General features: G+C 43.2%; 1 protein-coding gene across 2 annotated transcripts in view; it reads left to right on the top strand.

Moving 5' to 3' along the window:
- PLXDC1 (plexin domain containing 1) overlaps nucleotides 1-18,272 on the top strand; it is a 137,070-nt gene extending 118,798 nt beyond the window's left edge. Inside the window, exons 12-14 of one of the 2 annotated variants that reach the window (XM_030221048.1) lie at nucleotides 3,600-3,632; nucleotides 7,938-8,098; nucleotides 17,872-18,272. In XM_030221048.1, the coding sequence (XP_030076908.1) occupies nucleotides 3,600-3,632; nucleotides 7,938-8,098; nucleotides 17,872-17,976 (299 nt within the window). In that variant the 3' untranslated portion in view covers nucleotides 17,977-18,272. The remainder of the gene's footprint in view (nucleotides 1-3,599; nucleotides 3,633-7,937; nucleotides 8,099-17,871) is intronic. The other variant, XM_030221049.1, reaches the window with a different exon arrangement.
- Nucleotides 18,273-19,236: the final 964 nt, after the last annotated feature.

Raw genomic sequence — 19,236 nt, 5'->3', positions numbered from 1 at the left:
AAAATAGGGATATAGAGGGCAGATGCTGAACATGGGGAGAGAATAGGGATAGGGACACAGAGGAGAGATCCTGGATAGGATAGATAAAGGACACAGAGGGAAGATGAATGATGAACATAGAGAAGAAATGCCAAAAGGATAGGAGACCTTGGAAAGAGAGTTAAGAAAAACAGAGAAAAGCAAAAAAGAGACACTGGGACCAAAGTAATGCTCACATGACAAAGGTAGAAAAAAGTATTTTTTTTTTCTGAATTTATTCATTGTAATATGTCAGCTTTGGGAAATGTGCATTTCTGATAGCTTGTATTTCATTTTTCTATTTCTCTTAATATGACTGGTTTTCTTGGGAGAGATGGTGTTATAGGAGGCTTATCTTAATTTTTCCACCCAGGGCCCATTTAGTCCTAGCTACACCACTATTTGAAAGATGTAATTACTGGGGAGGGATGCTCAAATTCTTCATCCTTTTTTTTCCAATTTGAAACCTGCCAGGGCTACAGAGTACCTGCGGATATTTGCACCTACTTTTTCTGTGTGTACTATTTTCAGTAAAAATAATCTGCATTATTTTTCTTGCCCAACCTAAATACATGATATGTAACAATTTTCAATAGGAACAATTTTCATATTGCTCACAGGACTTTAAACCAGTTTTCGAAAGGAGAGTATATATGTACTTTCCCTTTCAAAAACATCTAAGGATAAAATGCCCATAGAAACTTCAACCTCCCTTTTCTGTATTTTATGTGAAAACAGCACTGTGCATACTTTGAAAAATAAAAAAAGAAAATATATTATTTTAACACCCCCCCCCCCAAGGAACATCTCCACTATATGCAAATAGAATTACATTTTTACAATTCCTGACCTAACTCAATCTTTGGGAATCTCTCTGCTAAATGTAGGCAAAAAGTATGTTCAGTTTTGTAATGCCTACCCTAATACCCCAGGAATGCCTCTGCTTAATGCGAGTGAAAGTACGCTTGTTGCTTCAATTCCCACCCTAAAGTCATCCCCAGAAACACCTTCACTAAATGCAGGTGAAAGTCACATTGTTTTAATTCCCATCCTAACGCCACCCCCCCCCCCCCCAAGAACTCCTCCAGACAGTATCTGCTGCTGATTGAGTTGGAAATCAATGGTACCCAAATAGGAAAGGTATTGGTCCAATTGTGTAAATTAGGATTACATGGATTCAAAATGCACACAAAAAAAAAATCGCCACTGCTTGGGTACCATTGATTTCCAACTCAATCAGCAATAAATATTGTAATTTTGACCCCTGAGGTAGGCGGTTCTTACTGCTGAAACACAGCCCCATGTCAGGTCTTTGTTTGGTGCAATAAAGGATTTGTGATAGACACTCTCTGTGTTGAAGCTTGTGTCACACTTTCTACATCTTCATTTTCCTTGGATTTCGCATAGAGGTGTTTTCCTGTTTAGGGTCAGGGGGATCCGGGGCAGAGCTGGAGAGGAGCCAGAAGTTATGTGGGCAGCAGCAGTAGTCAGCCCTGGCGCCACATAGCTGGTCACGTAGGACCGCATTAAAAGACAGTCCTAACTATGCCTGGTTAGCTCAGCAGGTATGGCACTGAATATTGGCCATACATGCATACCTTCCGGGTTATGCCAAAGACCTGGTTATTCAGTGCCGGGGTACAGATAGGGTCTTGCACTGAACATCTGGGTCTACGTTTACCAGTTACGTTCAGTGTTTACAGAAATGTTGACTACCACCAGCTCAATATTGACCAGTCACTTTTTATCAGAATCCCAGAAAAAAAACTTGATTTAGTTTAAAAAATAAACAGATAAAACTATGTTATTTAAAAATCAGAAAGAATGAATACAAAAACCATTAGTAAGAAGTAATATATTCAACCTGGTTGCATTTCAACTTAACCATTCTTTTTCAAGGGACATTTGATATACTACTCTTGCAACAAAATCAGGGGTCCTTATACTAAGCTGCGGAAAAAGGTGGCTTGCGGTAGTGTGGGCATGTGTTTTGGGGGCATACTGGGCCATTTTTTACCGCAGCTGGGGAAAAAAAGCCATTTTTCAATGGGGCAGTATACAGGGGCGTAGCAAGACTTCGGCGGGAGGGGGGGTCCAGAGCCCGAGGTGAGGGGCACATTTTAGCCCCCCTGGCACCGCTGACCCCCCACCATTGCCGAACCCCCCTGCCACCAACTTTGACCCCCCCCTGCTGCTGACCCGCCCTCCCCCCCTCCCGCCGTCGCCTACCTTTGTTGGCGGGGGACCCTAACTCCCACCAGCCGAGCCGAGGTCCTCTTCTTTCCAATCCTGCGCAAGGCTTCATTCTAGTCTGACGTCCTGCACATTGTACGTGCAGGACATCAGACTCACGGAAACAGAACGAAGCCTGGCTGATCTGGAGTTTCTGTTTCTGTGAGTTTGACGTCGTCAGACTAGAACGGAGCCTTGCACGGGATTGGAAAGAAGAGGACCTCGGCTCGGCTGGCGGGGGTTGGGGTCCACCGCCAGCAAAGGTAGGCGACGGCGGGTTGGCAGTGGGAGGGGGGTCGGGCGGGGTGGTGGCAGGGGGGTCCAGGGGCAAATCTATGGGGGCCCAGGCCCCCATGGTCCCATACTGGCTACGCCACTGGGCAGGTAAATGGCCATGCACTAAAATTAAAGGTAGCGTGTGGCTATTTAATGCCTGAACCCTTACCACCAGCTGTTGACCTAGTGGTAATGGCTCGCGTGCTATTCTCGCGGTAATCATGCAGCACGCGCCAATGTGGGTGCGCTGCCGATTACTACTGAGAATGCCCCAACTGTAGATAATTATTTCCTACTGCGGGAACCAACTTGTGCCAACTTCAGAATTACTGCTGGGTGCCTGCGCTACCCCTTTGGTAGCACTGATTTAGCGAACGCTATTCACGTGTTAGCCCTACTGCTGCTTTGTAAAAGGATCCTTCATTCTCTTGTTTCTTCTGCCTCACTGGCTATCTCAGAAATGTAGAAAAATACTGGCTTTGCCAGTGTAGCAGAAGAGATGTTTGCTCAGCTATGTATGGCATATGCAAACGAAATAGCTACAGGAGTAGTAACTGAAAAATTAGGAGCAACAACATCAATTATAGCTTTACTAGTAAAAAAGCCCCGTTTCTGATGCAAATGAAACGGAGGCTAGCAAGGTTTTCTTCTGTGTGCATGTGGGAGTGTGTGTGTCCCTGCCCTCTGCCCTCTCTCCCTTCCCCTGTGCTGTCTGTCCCCTCCCCCCTCGGAGTCGAGTCCTTCAGTGTTAAGTTTCTTGCTGTGCTGTGTTTGTGTTAGAGAGATAGTGAGGGCTTCTGCCCTCTCTCCCCTCCCCCCTCTGAGTCCTTCACTGTTACAGAGAGAGCGATTTGATTTCGTGCTTTGCTGTGTTTTCCTTCACTGTTTGTGTTACAGAGAGAGCGAGAGCGGGGCAGACACTCATGGGGAAACCGGATATCTCTCCCCCTTCACACTTCCGGCTGGAGGCTTCATTTAGAACGTTGGTGGTGCCTTTTATATAGAGAGATAGGGGGAAATAATATGAGAAATCCCACAGCACTAAACATTACCCTTTTTTCTTTTCACTTCAGATGACACCAAGATGACCCAGAATGCAGGAGATGGTAAGTCCTGTCACCAGCATCTGCACTTTGGTCATAGCAAACACTGATATCTGTATCATGGTTAAGGCAGTGAAAGTAGTGTGATATTTGTTCTCCTTCAGATACTAATACAAAAAATCCTTCGGTCTCTGGTATACAATGATGTAACTACTATCCCAAGCAGGACTAAAAGTTACCCAATCCAAAATCAAAAAAATCACTGTTTAGGCTACAAAGATTGTTTTATATATATATATTTTCCATTTTTTGAGTACACCCTCAGAGTTCCCACTCCCATAGTATCTCAATATGATAATATGGATATGATAGGGGTGCAATGTTGGAAGGGATGGCTGAGGGGTGGGGTGGGGGTTACTGGGGGGAGTTACTATTAGAAAATATAAGAGGCAGATGCAGTGGATTGTTTGTACATAATTTTTATTGTATTGGTTTTTCTTTTTGCCAATAAAAAGGATTTACACATAATATAACTGCCCGGTGGTCCAGCACTTCGTTCATTGGGTAACTCTTTTTACATTTTTTTTGTGTGCTTGGATTCATATGATTTCAATATTCAATTCACAAGTTCACCCTCTGCACCTCTACTTAAAGTGATATGTAATTGTAGCCAATAATAATAATAACACTGTGACCAGATTCACATGCACTTATCTTATAGTCCAAATGCTCGGGCTTGCTGAGTCATAACAAGAAAATGTCCAATTGCCTTCCCCTAGAAGACGCCCGGCACCACGGGTTTCAATGTCTTTTCTTCAGGGACTCGGGTTAAAGGCATTAATTTGCAGCGTTTGCCTTCTGCTGCCGACTTCCTTCTGTCTTGATCCTGACTTTGTTTCAGCCTCTCATTACTCTCACATTACTCATGACTATGAGGTAACTTGTGGTGACGCTCTCTTTTTATGCATATTAGCCGGAAGTCTTTTCCGAGACGTCACTGCGAAAAAACGCAAAACCAATGATCTTCCATATATGCCACTTGAAGGCTTCTTGACCTGGCTTGGCCACTGTTGAAAACAGGATACTGGGCTGGAAGGACCATTGGTCTGACCCAGTATGGCTATTCTTATGTTCTTAATGGTTAATTTGGTTGTTTTTAATGTATTTTCCCAGGTTTGCCTAGTCTCTTTTTATATGTAATTCACATAGAACTGAAGGCATTTGTAGAATACAAGTATTTTTATTAGATTGTAGAAGACTACCAGCCTATTTTATAAAGACCCATTCCTCCACGACCCTCCAGACCGGTCAAGACGCATGGGTTATGTCCTCCTACCAGCAGAGGGAGACTGAGAAACACTGAGCTTTTGAATACTGTATATATAACCTGTGCAGTACATCCACTAGCCAGTATTTTCTCAGTCTCAGCAGAGGTAGATGGACAGCCTGTGCAGTCTTCAATAGTCTGGTGAGGTAGTTTGATTATTCAGTTGAGGAGTTTCCTCTCTTATTGCCTAAGTTATTAGTTTAGACTACTCCCTGTACGTGGTAAAAAAAAAAAAAAAAAAAAAAGTGCTTCGGGGCCCTGGGTCCGGTGGGGCCCAGTTTTTCCCCCTGGGGTGTTACACCTGTGTTCAGGTCCCTCCCCCTGTGCTGCTCTCCTTGGAGATGCTGGCAGCGTTGTGCCTCGGCTGCTTTCTATGATTGTAGCCTTGAGAGCCCCCCACTTTTCAGCTGCCAGACAGAAAGAGAGAAAGGAAGAGAAATTGGGTGATATTTCTTTAAGAGCCGTCTGAGGCTTTATGTAGATAGGAACGGACGGCAGGTTCGTTTCCTATCGATAGCGAAAGAGAGCAGAGCGATTCTTGTTGGGGGGAAGCTGTGAGAGACAGCGTGTGCGCCGCTCAGCACAGCGGGTGGTGTGCTTCGAGGGCATGGCAGGCAAACTGCTCCGCTGTCGCGCGTGCTCGCGCCGAGGCATAGAAGCGCCGGGAGGCCAGTGCCGTTTGTGCGGCGAACCAAAGCAGGCCTCGCCGATGGCGGCACCCCCGGTGTTGGTTGCGGAGGCCCCAGCTAGTTCGGGGGCATCGGGGACAGCAGGAGCACCGGCAGGGACGGTTTCAACAAATTTAGTTTTGGCGGGAACGGCCGCCATTTTGGATTCCGCGCGTCCCGCGGAATCAGCTGTTTTTGGCCCTGCTGCTCCCGGATCGGCTCCGAAGGGGGTGCCTGAGGGTACAGGAGGCGTTGGTTTTCCTCCGGATTTTGTTTGGACCCTTTTTCAAGCCTGGAAGGCTGGTCCCCCATCTTTAGGGGAGGGGGCTAGTGCGGCGCTGGCAAAGAGGCCCCGGTTTGAGTGGGATGACGAGGAGGGGTTCTCCCCGGTAGGATCCGAAGGTGTTTTCAGTGATATTGGGGACCCTGAGGGGCTTGAGGGGCCTCAGGATCAGGAGTTGGTGGTCCCGGGGGAGGATCCCTCTGTAGTGCGGATTTTTCACAGGGAGGAGCTTGCGGAGCTCATTGAGCAGATTTCTTCCACCCTCAAGTTTGATCAGCCAGAGGCGGTTTTGGGGGAGGTTAGACAGGTGGATCCCTTGGTGAAGGGGATTCAGCGGCAGGCTAGGTCCTTTCCCATGAATAAGGACATCCCCCATTGGTGGTCTGTTGGTGACGGCCAGCAGCATCCTTAGATACATATGGCAGCATGTCTTTTCAGAGTGCCGCGGTGGGTGAATGGGTTGGGCATGCCTGGCTGATGTCAGCCCGCTGGGCCTATCTGGGGCGACGAGATCTTCTCTCACACTGCCTTTGCAACAGGTCTCTTGAACCGGCCTTGCCTTAACTCAAGCTTGTCTACCCTGTTGTCAGTCCTGCTGCCTTGTCTTGCCTTCTGCTCCAGTCTTGCCTGCCCTGACCCCAGTTCCAGCCTCGCATGCCTTGCATCTAGCTCCAGCCCTGCCTTGTTCCCAGCTCCAACCTTGTCTTGCCTCCAGTTCCTGCCTTGGACTCAGTTCCAGCCTTGCCTGCCTAATCTCTAGTCTGCCTTAATACCAACTCCAGCCTGGTCTTCAGTTCCTGCTAAGCCTGTGCCTAGTCCAGGTGACTTGTCTGCAGTCAGTTGGGGCCCAGCTAGCCCTTGGGTTGACTGGGCAACGTCAACCTAGCTGTGGCCCAAGGGCTCCCCTTTCCTGAGTCGTGACAGTTATAAAATTACCCCAGAAAGTATGCACATACTTCTCCCTATGCAGGCTTTGGTGAATTTTCAAAATGAAATTATGTGCATATTTTCACTTTAAAAGTTACCCTAGGGAATTTATATCTTTTTTCATGTGCTCTCTAACACACACAAATTTCCTGGATTAATGTATATGCATTCAGACAAATTTTTACAAAGTATGCATGTAAATGCAAACCCCCAGGAATGCCTCCACTCAGTCCAGATAAAGTTATATTATGCACAGGCTTATGTGCATGCAAGCTACACAATGTTATGAAAGCATTGTGTTACCTGCACAAATGCTTTTGAAAAATATTCCACTCCTAGCTGTTTAAGTTGTTTGTCTGGGGTTAAATGCAAATATCCAGCGACACTTAACTGATTAGTGCCACTGATTATCCACAGTAAACACCTATGCAGAAACTGGCTAACTTGTGGGCATTTCAGGGGCGGAGTCAGCACTTATGTGGTTAAGGGCTGATATTCAGCCCTTAACTGCATAAATTGAACAGCATAAAGAGCAGCCGTACCTTTATGCGGTTAAGGGCTGAATATTGCACTAAATCACATAAGTTTTAGCAGCCAACATACAAGCAGGTATTCAATGCCGGTGTTTGGACATGGCCCCAGCATTGAATATCTGGGAATACAGTCGGTGACGGACAGTAAAACACTGATCTCTGCCGGTTGACTATCAGCTGAATTCACTTTATCTTGCACATTCTAAGAGTGAGAGGATCAACAAGCTATGTACTTCTAGAGCGGTACCGAAGACCATATTTTACTATTTGTCCAAATACAAATAATAAAAAATATTATTCGCCAAATATGAATACCGAATACACATAATGGGCACTGAGCTTTAACATAACAGAAAATAAAAGAAGCAATGTGAAATCAGAGACTAATTGTGTTTATTTTAGCAGGATTTAGCACAGCAGAGCCCTGGATTATTTGTATTTAAATTTAAATCACTATACAGCCAAATACGAATAATGTATTCGGGGCACTATTGAATCGAATACAAATATTCGGTAAAGCACCTACTTCTGACGTCTTAATGGAATAAGGCAGCATCTCACTACTGTGAAAGATTACCCTGATATTATAATTGGGCAAGATTTAAATATAAGAATTTATTTTCATTCCAGGGCTAAGAAATGATGTCCCTTCAGTGCAAAATGGTTCTCCAGTACATGCAGGGACCATTGTAGGGATTGTCCTCGCTCTGCTGCTCATTGCTGCCATCATCCTGGCTGGAATTTACATTAACAGCCATCCCACCTCCCATTCTGCCCTGTTCTTCATTGAGGTGAGTGTCAATATGTACCTTTCACTCTATCCCAGTGGTTCCCAAAGCTGGTCCTGGAGGTACCCCAGCCAGTCAGGTTTTCAGGATACCAACAGTGAATATTTATGAGAGAGATTTGCATATACTGCCTCCATCACATGGAAATCTATCTCATAAATATTCATTTTGGATATACTGAAAACCTGACTGGCTGGGGCGCCTGCAGGACCAGCTTTGGGAATCACTGCTCTGTCCTTTTTTTGATGAACATGAGCGTTAATACCTCCCTCCCAGCTCACTTCCTCCTCAGCTGCCCATTCCTTGTTAGTGTTGAACCCAAGTAAAACAGTGGTCTGTTGGATCACGGGACTACTATCTCAGCCACAACTTAACACAGTCCTTTCAGACTACCTATGGCACCAGTTCACTCCCTTAGATACCTGGGGGTCATTATTGACTCAGGATTAACTTTTACAGGCCAAATCAAGATTTGGGCGTCCCTTACCGTATTATCGAAACGAAAGATGGACATCCATCTTGTTTCGATAATATGTGTTGCCCCGCCCCTTCCCGGCACCGTCCTTAGAGTTGGGCGCCCTTAGAGATGGTTGTCCCCATTCGAAAATGCCCTTCTTTGTCATCTCTTGTCATTCCTCTGAAATCACTTAGATCTTTGGATGCACACTGGCTGATTCATTCTGAACCTAAGATGACACATTATGAGACAAACTCACCATTCAGCTTTTTTTGGTCTGATTCCTAAGTTATGGAATGACCTCCTGGAATCTATTCTTTCTGAACTCTCACACAGAAAGTTTACGGTTTTACTAAAACTCACTTTTTTTAGATTGCCTTTGGGACATGATGGGACTTGAGTGGGAGTAGAGGAGTAGCCTAATGGTTAGTGCATCAGGATTTGATCCTGGCAACCTGGGTTCAATTCCCACTGCAGCTCCTTGTGATCTTAGATAAGTCACCTAACCCTCCATTGCCCCAGGTACAAAAAAACTTAGACTGTGAGCCCCCTAGGGACAGAGAAAGTACCTATATATGTGTACAGCACTGCATACATCTAGTAGCACTATAGAAATGATTAGTAGTAGTAGGGTGGAATGATCCAGTGCTTGCTATTACTCAGATTGCATGACCTATTTTTTCTTGAGTGATTCTTTCCTGTTAATAATTATTGGCATTCTTAAATTTGTAAACTGGTTTGAATCTGTTTGTCAGCAAAAAAAGTATATCAAGAACTGAAATAAGCATAAACACAATGTCCTTTTTTAAAAGCTCCCTTCTGCACTATTGTAGAGAATCCCATGGCCATGTGAGTCTTGTGTGGCTCCTATGAGATATTTTATACTACATTGAACATTTCTCCTCAGACACTCCAAGAATAAAGAATAAACTTGGACTAGTGAGATCTATGCTGACCTCTTCACTCTGGTGTCTGTAGCTGTATCCCGTGTCTCTCACTGTATCTCACTCTTTCACCCAGAAGCTGATTCCATTTACAGCTCATACTGAGCTACAATGAAGGCAAGCTCACAGCCTCTCACTTGCTTCTTCCAGGGTCTGTAATTGACAGATGCTTTGGTGGTTATGCTATATAAGAACATAAGAGTAGCTATACTGGGTCAGACCAATGGTCCATCTAGCCCAGTATCCTGTTTTCCAAACAGTGGCCAAGCCAGGTCACAAGTACCTGTCAGAAACCCAAATCGTGGCAACATTCCATACTACAAATGCCAGGGCAAGCAGTTGCTTCCTAGGTCTGTCTCAATAGCAGACTACTACTAGTAATCATTTCTATAGCACTATGAGATATAGTCAGCACTATACAAATTATATGCAGATACTTTCTCTGTCCCTAGAGGGCTCACAATCTAACTTTTTTTTTGTTTGTACCTGGGGCAATGGAGGGTTACGTGACTTGCTCAAGACCACAAGGAATCAAACCCAGGTCACCAGAATCAACATTAGACTATTCCTCCAGACTATGGATTGTTCCTCCAGGAAATTGTCCAAACCTTTTTTAAACCCAGATATGCTAACCACTGTTACCACATCCTTCAGCAAAGAGTTCCAGAGCTTAACCATTCATTGAGTGAAAAAATATTTCCTCCTATTTGTTTTAAAAGTATTTCCATGTAACTTCCTCGAGTGTCCCCTAGTCTTTGTACTTTTGGAATGAGTAAAAAAAAAAAATCGATTTACTTCTACTTGCTCTACTCCACTCAGGATTTTGTAGACCTCAATCATATCTCCCCTCATCAGTCTCTTTTTCAAGCTGAAGAACCCTAACCATTTTAGCCTTTCCTCATATGAGGGGAGTTCCTTTATTATTTTGGTCGCTCTTCTTTGAACCTTTTCTAATTCCACTAAAACTTTTTCTAATTCCGTTTTTTTCTCTTGCAACCACTGCCTGACAAAATTGATACTCATCATACAAGGATGCTCATGACACAGACTGCTGCCATAAAAGGCTTTCTAGAGCAGGCATGGAGTACAAACCCCATTCCAGGAAAATCTATCATATATCAAGGACTTTAACAGATTTACTTTCTAAGCAAGCTCATGACTATTCAGAGGGGGCAGTTGGACACCTCTCTAAAAACACGGGCTTCTTTTGAGGATTGGACAAAGCAGGCCAGCTAGGATGTAACATTCAGTAAAACTTACCAGAAACCCAGAGGAGAGCTAGAGGAAGAGTGAGGAGACTTAGGAGCATGGTGACGCTGAGACAGTTTGAAACAAGTGTGCATTTATGTAGCTGTAACACTAACGTTGAGCATGACAGGGATACTGATGTAACTTTTGGGGGAGGGGGAGGGATCATGAGTGCAACAAAGTGGAATAAAGTGTTAGGATGTTGGTATTGTATTTGTTACAATAAAAAAAAAATAAAGTATAACAAATTATGTTTTTTTGCAAAAATAATCTTGTTGGTTTCTCTGGATCCTTTTAAGGCTAAGCCAGTTTTAACTGAACCAGAATAAGAATGATCAAAAGATGTTTACAATAAATAATTAAAGGGTGAGATGCAACTGAAGTAGAATCTAGACTGAAAAGTACAAATAAATGTATTGATTCAGTGCACCTCCCCCTCTTTTGCAATAACACGTTTTAGAATTTTGTTTTAACTTGTAAGAGTACCCAACATGTCAGAGGCTTCAATAGTGTCTTGTGCCACACCTACTGTTTTGGGGCAGCTGGAACAAATAACCTTGAAAGTTTGATGCGCTACAGTTCAGCTACTGATAGCTTGGAGTCAGGGTGTGGATTTCAGAAGCAGAGTTAAGTTCCCTTGCCTATGAACATTTTAAATGTTCTATGACTGCTACAGCCATTATTTTGTTTCATCCTTCTTTGTGCTGTAATAGAGATGGTAGGACTTGGGGAAGTTATTAATTTATTTGGATTTTGCTCACACCTATTTTCAGTAGTAGCTCAAGGTGAGTTACATTCAGGTACACTAGATATTTCTCTGTCCCAGGAGGGCTCACAGTCTAAGTTTGTACCTGAGGCAATGGAGGGTTAAGTGACTTGCCCAAGATCACAAGGAGCAGCAGTGGGATTTGAACCGGCCACCTCTGGATTGCAAGACTGGTGCTCTAACCACTAGGCCACTCCTTCACTCCATTAACATGGGCTGCTGTTAAGACAGGTTACTTTACAAGTTTCATGCCATGAAAACCTGTGCTAAAATAGCACGACTTGTGGTAAAATAACCCATCTCAACAGTAGCCTGTATTGATAACTTCCCCCCTAAATAACTGATCGTTTCTCTCCTTACCCTCCCTCCCATGCAAATCTACACACATGTCCATACCCAGCTCTGCCAGTTAACAGTTATGGGGCAATTCTATAACTGGGCACCTCCATTCAAATGCCCCAAGGCTGCATGATAGGTGTCTATTCTATACTCGAACCCAGGCGCCTAGGTTCTGTTATAGCATACAAGTGTAACCCATTATCGGTATGCATAACATTTAGGGCTGGTGTAAGCGCAGACATCTAAATGCAGCAGGAACATGCATAACATACAATATTCTGTAAGTTATATGCCAAAGCGAGAGCCTCACCTATGTTCAGCCCATGTTCCATGCTTCTTTATGCCTCTCCTTGCAAATACCTGCTCTGTATGTTAAGTGGATATTTACAGAATAGAACACAAAGCAAAGAGGGCAACCCAACCCTACGGAAACAATCCAGGCAAAAAAAAAAAGGGATAGACGAATGGTCTTCCAGTAGCGCTGACTTGTCCAGTAGGCGTTGTACACTGCTGCGTGTCAAGCAATAAGGGTTTTAATGTACATGTGATTCACCTATTTGTTGCTGCATTTCAGTGCTGCATCCTTAACAACAACTTGTTACCAAAGCAGAATTCTGATAAAATTGTGATTCCTGAAGCAGGCACAGTAGCGCCAAAATGTGGGTCTGTGTCAAGTCCCTTGATCATCTGTTCCTATAGAAAGGGAAATGGGACTTGATATACCTCCTTTTACAACTATATTCAAGGTGGTTTACATATTATATACAGGTACTTATTTGTACCTGGGGCAATGGAGGGCTAAGTGACTTGCCCAGAGTCACAAGGAGCTGCAGTGGGAATTGAACCCAGGTCCCCAGTCCACTGCACTAACCACTGGGCTACTCCTCCACTAATCCTGATATTATTGATATTTGCCAATAAAGGCATTTTTATTCACTTTTAGGTGTGTAACTTGTATTCTACTGGAAGCCTATTTACAGAATAGTACATAGGCGCCCTGCTAGTATTTCTGTGGGTATGTGCTAGTATTGTAAACATTTGCTTGCATAAAGCACTGGTAAATATAGGTATATAATTACCCTTTTAAAGTCTACTTGTGCTGAGATGTGTTCATATTTGCACGCAGTTAAACTCTGTCATAGTGAATTGTCTCATGCAGGGAACACATCCTTTACGTCCATTTCCTTCCCATCTAGTTAAATGAAGCAGAAAATGTTGAGCAACACAAGTTATTGCTATAGATGCAATGCTCTAAATAGATCTTATTTTCTGCTTTCATCTGATCCTATGGCACAGTTACAGGCTAAGAAGAGCTTAGACTTCGAGCCATGTTGGAGTTTGTGGGTGTCTCCTGCTAGTGGTCATACCTACATCTTTGAACTATCCATTGGTAGACCTTCAGTGGAGAGAACAGGACTGCTCCTCTGCTAGTCTAGGAGTTAGGAGAGCAGTTCTTCTAACGTGCCTAATAAATGGGACCGAGGTGCCCTGCTCAGGAAAACCTGTAGAGAAAACAATCTCTCAGAGACTTCATTTCCAAACGTAAAACACATCAGTTCAGAATTGTTCTTTCAAAGCCCTCACGTGCTGTTGTCTCATGCAGAATGCTGCCAAATTTCATATACAGTACAGTCTCGATTATCCAGCCTTCGCTAATCTAACAGAACCCCCCCCCCCCCGGTGATGTCATCACGTTTATTTCTATTAAAAATCTTTGTTTTATAACAATATTTGAAAATCAAGAATGCTATGCCTTTGTTTATGCATTGTTTGACAGGTTAATGCAGTGTTTTCTGTATTATCCAACTTTTTCACTTATCCAACAACAGGTTTATTTATTTTATTTATGTGGATTTATTAATTGCCTTTATGAAGAGATTCACCCAAGGCGGTATATAGTAGGTACAGTTTAACATAAAACTTAGAATTTTGTTAATTTCTTTTGATGAGGGTACAGATAGTGATGATCCTTGAGAGGACCTCAGAGATCTTAAAGGTGTGCAAAGGGTTAACTTATTCTTTAAGTACTCTAGTCCCATTTACGTTGGATAATCAAGACTGTACTGTATCTTGCATATTTATAAACTGTATCGGGCAGCCTTATTGGCTGTGATTGCAGGTTATAAATCTGGAAATAAATTAAACAACATAGGTGCCATATTTAAATAGCTTTATAATTTTGTAAAACTCTAATGAATTTTGTGCTGGAGAGAGTGCCAGGTTAGCAGCACTGAAACTGAACTATACATAAACAAATCCACAGTCCAAGCTTCCCTCATTCCCACGTTGAGTATACTTCAGAACCCTTTGCTGGAAAGCACACTAGTTTCCATGAGATCCAATCTTTGACCTTTTGCCCAGGCTGCCAATTAGTATGCCAATTTCTTTGTCTGCTTTAGTGATATGAACAATAATTATGTTCTAATGCATGCTTATTAGGTACATAAGTACATAAGAGTAGCCATACTGGGTCAGACCAATGGTCTATCTAGCCCAGTATCCTGTTTCCAACAGTGGCCAAGCCAGGTCACAAGTACCTGGCAGAAACCCAAATCGTGGCAACATTCCATTAGAACCCCGAAGAATAGGAAGATTCTGGAATCCTAAAGAGTGACAAGATTCCATGCAGATTCTCAGAGTAGCACCATTCCATACTACAAATCCCAGGGCAAGCAGTGTATCATTAGTATTATGCTAACACTATATTATATCTCTGGTATTTGAATTCCAGTGTTGTTAAATGTGTATATTTTTGATACTGTTTCACGATAGTTCTATTATTAGGTTTCAATTTACTGTTTTCAAGTTTACCTCATTTAGGCTCCCTTTTATCAAGCCGCGCTAGTGGCTGCCGGTGCGGTAATGCTGACATAGCCCATTCACTTTGAATGGGATTTGTCGGTATTACCGCGCAACAGCTGCTAGCGTGGCTTGATAAAAGAGGGCCTTATTGTATTTATGTTTATTCCTGGTTATTTTACTATTGTTATACTGTTAACAAAATTGTAAGTTTTATGTTAAACTATACCTGCTGTACACCGCCTTGGGTGAATCTCTTCATAAAGGCAGTTAATAAATCCAATAAATTAAAATGATTTTAAATAAATTAATTGGGAACTAGACTGAGACCACCAACTTATTTCACATTGGCCACCAAAAGGGAAATGGGACTTGATATACCGCCTTTCTGAGGTTTTTGCAACTACATTCAAAGCGGTTTACATATATTCAGGTACTTATTTTGTACCAGGGGCAGTGGAGGGTTAAGTGACTTGCCCAGAGTCACAAGGAGCTGCAGTGGGAATCAAACTCAGTTCCCCAGGATCAAAGTCCACTGCACTAACCACTAGGCTACTCTGAAGTAGGCATTAACATTTATTTATTTATTATTTCATGTATTTATATCCCACTTTATTTCACAGCTCCTAACCACTTTACCTCTATTCCTAACCACTTTACCTCTATTCTGGAAATCTAGACTGCCCCAACTTGACATTTCGTCCTTTAGATTGTAAGCTCCTTTGAGCAGGGACTGTCCTTCTTTGTTAAACTGTACAGCGCTGCGTAACCCTACATAAGTACATAAGTAATGCCATACTGGGAAAAGACCAAGGGTCCATCGAGCCCAGCATCCTGTCCACGACAGCAGCCAATCCAGGCCAAGGGCACCTGGCAAGCTTCCCAAACGTACAAACAGTCTATACATGTTATTCCTGGAATTTTGGAGTTTTCCAAGTCCGTTTAGTAGCGGTTTATGGACTTGTCCTTTAGGAAACCGTTCAACCCCTTTTTAAACTCTGCTAAGCTAACCGCCTTCACCACTTTCTCCGGCAACGAATTCCAGAGTTTAATTACACGTTGGGTGAAGAAAAATTTTCTCCGATTTGTTTTAAATTTACTACACTGTAGTTTCATCGCATGCCCCCTAGTCCTAGTATTTTTGGAAAGCGTGAACAGATGCTTCACATCCACTCCACTCATTATTTTATATACCTCTATCATGTCTCCCCTCAGCCGTCTCTTCTCCAAGCTGTATAGCCCTAGCCTCCTTAGTCTTTCTTCATAGGGAAGTCGTCCCATCCCCGCTATCATTTTAGTCGCCCTTCGCTGCACCTTTTCCAATTCTACTATATCTTTCTTGAGATGCGGCGACCAGAATTGAACACAATACTCAAGGTGCGGTCGCACCATGGAGCGATACAACGGCATTATAACATCCTCACACCTGTTTTCCATACCTTTCCTGATAATACCCAACATTCTATTCGCTTTCTTAGCCGCAGCAGCACACTGAGCAGAAGGTTTCAGTGTGTTATCGACGACGACACCCAGATCCCTTTCTTGGTCCGTAACTCCTAACGTGGAACCTTGCATGACGTAGCTATAATTCGGGTTCTTTTTTCCCACATGCATCACCTTGCACTTGCTCACATTAAACATCATCTGCCATTTAGCCGCCCAGTCTCCCAGTCTCGTAAGGTCCTCTTGTAATTTTTCACAATCCTGTCGCGATTTAACGACTTTTAATAACTTTGTGTCATCAGCAAATTTAATTACCTCGCTAGTTACTCCCATCTCTAAATCATTTATAAATATATTAAAAGGCAGCGGTCCTAGCACGGACCCCTGAGGAACCCCACTAACTACCCTTCTCCATTGTGAATACTGCCCATTTAACCCCACTCTCTGTTTCCTATCCTTCAACCAGTTTTTAATCCACAATAGGACATTTCCTCCTATCCCATGACCCTCCAATTTCCTCTGTAGCCTTTCATGAGGTACCTTGTCAAACGCCTTTTGAAAATCCAGATACACAATATCAACCGACTCCCCTTTGTCCACATGTTTATTCACTCCTTCAAAGAATTGAAGTAAATTGGTCAGGCAAGATTTCCCCACACAAAAGCCATGCTGACTTTGTCTCAGTAATCCATGTCCTCGGATGTGCTCTGTAATTTTGTTTTTGATAATAGCCTCTACCATTTTCCCTGGCACCGACGTCAGACTCACTGGTCTATAATTTCCCGGATCTCCCCTGGAGCCTTTTTTAAAAATGGGCGTTACATTGGCCACCCTCCAATCTTCCGGTACCACGCTCGATTTTAAGGATAAGTTGCATATCACTAGCAGTAGCTCCGCAAGCTCGTTTTTCAGTTCTATCAGTACTCTAGGATGAATACCATCCGGTCCAGGAGATTTGCTACTCTTCAGTTTGCCGAACCCTAGTAGCGCTCTAGAAATGTTAAGTAGTAGTAGTAGTAGTAGTATGTTATCTATGTATATATTTAGAATACTAGCAAATACATGTATATGTGTGCATATACACACTGACATGCAACTATCTCACATAGCACATATCTGCCAGGAGGTATACACATGGTGAAGCATGCTGGGATCCCATTTTCGTGCACAACTTACAGAATACTGTAAGTAACATGTGTCCCTGGTTCATTTAAGTGCCTGCACTTACACCAGCTCTATGGCTTGTTTAACTTAACAGGTGACCAAATGATACTGGGTTATTCTGTAACGGTCCAAGGTTCCACTGTAGAATAGGCTCCCACCACCCACCCTTGAGGCATCTAAATGGAAGCAGCCAGTTATAGAATTGCTCCCACAAATTATTTCAGGAGTGGAGGAGTGGCCTAGTGGTTAGAGCACCAGTGGTTCAAATCCCGCTGCTGCTCCTTGTGATCTTGGACAAGTCACTTAACCCTCCATTGCCTCAGGTACAAACTTAGATTGTGAGCCCTCCTGGGACAGAGAAATATCCAGTGTGCCTGAATGTAACTCACCTTGAGCTACTATTGAAAAAGGTGTGAGCAAAATCTAAATAAATAATAGTAAATAAATTGGTTACAATTTATTTCTGCTGAATTAGGATCCAAAACTCTGAAAGGAGAAGATGTATGCTCCAATGCCTTTCTAACAGTGAGGAAACGAGAACTGGCTTTCTCAAGCACCAAGCTCTTCTTATTAGCCCTGTTTTTAACATTTATCTTGCTTTCTTTTTTCTTCACAGCGTTGTCCATACCGCTGGCCTGCTATTAAGTTTCGGAACCACCATGCTGACAGCACAGCACACTCAGAGGTGGAGCCCACGGCCCTTATTGAAGCAGAACAGTGATAAAGTGGCTAGGCACAGTATCTGTTCCCTACAAGGTTTATGTCAGAAACCTTCTCTTTGGGGCAGGGATGGAAGGAGGGACAGTACAGGAATGGAAGAAAGAGTTGAACAAAATTGCAATATGAACTTTCTGGACTTGCTTGCTGGCTTTCAATTCCTTTACTATGCACTCCTGAACCCTAATAAGGGACTTCTCATATAGCAAAAGGAAAGGCAACATTTCAGCAAAGTGAAAAGCTGTAATTAAATGTTTAATGAGCAAGAGACTAAAATAAACAGAAAAAAAAATGTAGAGGAGACCGAATCTGCTGTACTCTTATTTTTCTCTGTGCCTTTCCCCCTTCTAACAAACATAAAAGGGGTAAGAACTTGTGAGTCTGCACACTTTTTGGGCAATTCTATAAGTGGGCACATCCTTTTGATGCTACATAGTGAGAATCTATTCTATAATGGTATCTGTGTGCCCAGATTCCATTATAAAATACTACGTAACCAAGCATTGGCATGCCTTACATGCACATGCAGATACACCAGCCATAGACCTGGTGTAACTGGGCACACCTAGACACTGCAAAGGCACACGTAACTTATAGTATTCTATAAGCGATGCACAAAACTGAGAGGCATGCCCATATCCCACCCCGTGCTCCACCCACCATACCCTTACACAAAAGCACTTACAGCGCTTATGTGCATAAGTGCTAATTTTGTGCATTTACATATGCAAAACAGAACACACCCTTGGAACACACCTATGGAACTGCCCTTCACATTTTCCCCCTAAACTCTGAGGAGCTTTTTACAGTGTTGGTGCTATACATTTTTATCATGTTTGATGCATACACTCAGTGCTATGTAGTTTAGCTGTCAATGATTACTATCAACAGCAGTGCCTAGGTAATCTATGATACCCCCTCCAATACTGGCGTCATATGCCTGTTAAGGCTAAATGTAGAACTTAAATTGTGCTTTTAACTTGTCTTGATGTTGTTCCAATCCAGACATACCTGTCAGAGAGGGATGGAGAGGCTTATGCTATTTTCTGCAGTGAGATGAAGACAGCAGATCACTTAGCCCAGAATACACAAAAGGTCATTTTGCAAATGAGTTTATAGACATGGGAGGTTTCTGTCACACACCAGCTCCCATGTTGTGGCAATGCCGACCATGTATCCTTTCAGATCAGAGTGGAGGAGTAGCCTAGTGGTTAAAGAAATTGGGAAGCCAGGGTTCAAATCTCACTGACTCTCCTTGTGACTG

The sequence above is a fragment of the Microcaecilia unicolor genome, chromosome 12 (genome assembly GCF_901765095.1).
Source record: "Microcaecilia unicolor chromosome 12, aMicUni1.1, whole genome shotgun sequence".
In the NCBI taxonomy this organism is placed as follows: domain Eukaryota; kingdom Metazoa; phylum Chordata; class Amphibia; order Gymnophiona; family Siphonopidae; genus Microcaecilia; species Microcaecilia unicolor.
This window is presented reverse-complemented; position numbering and strand designations above follow the sequence as displayed.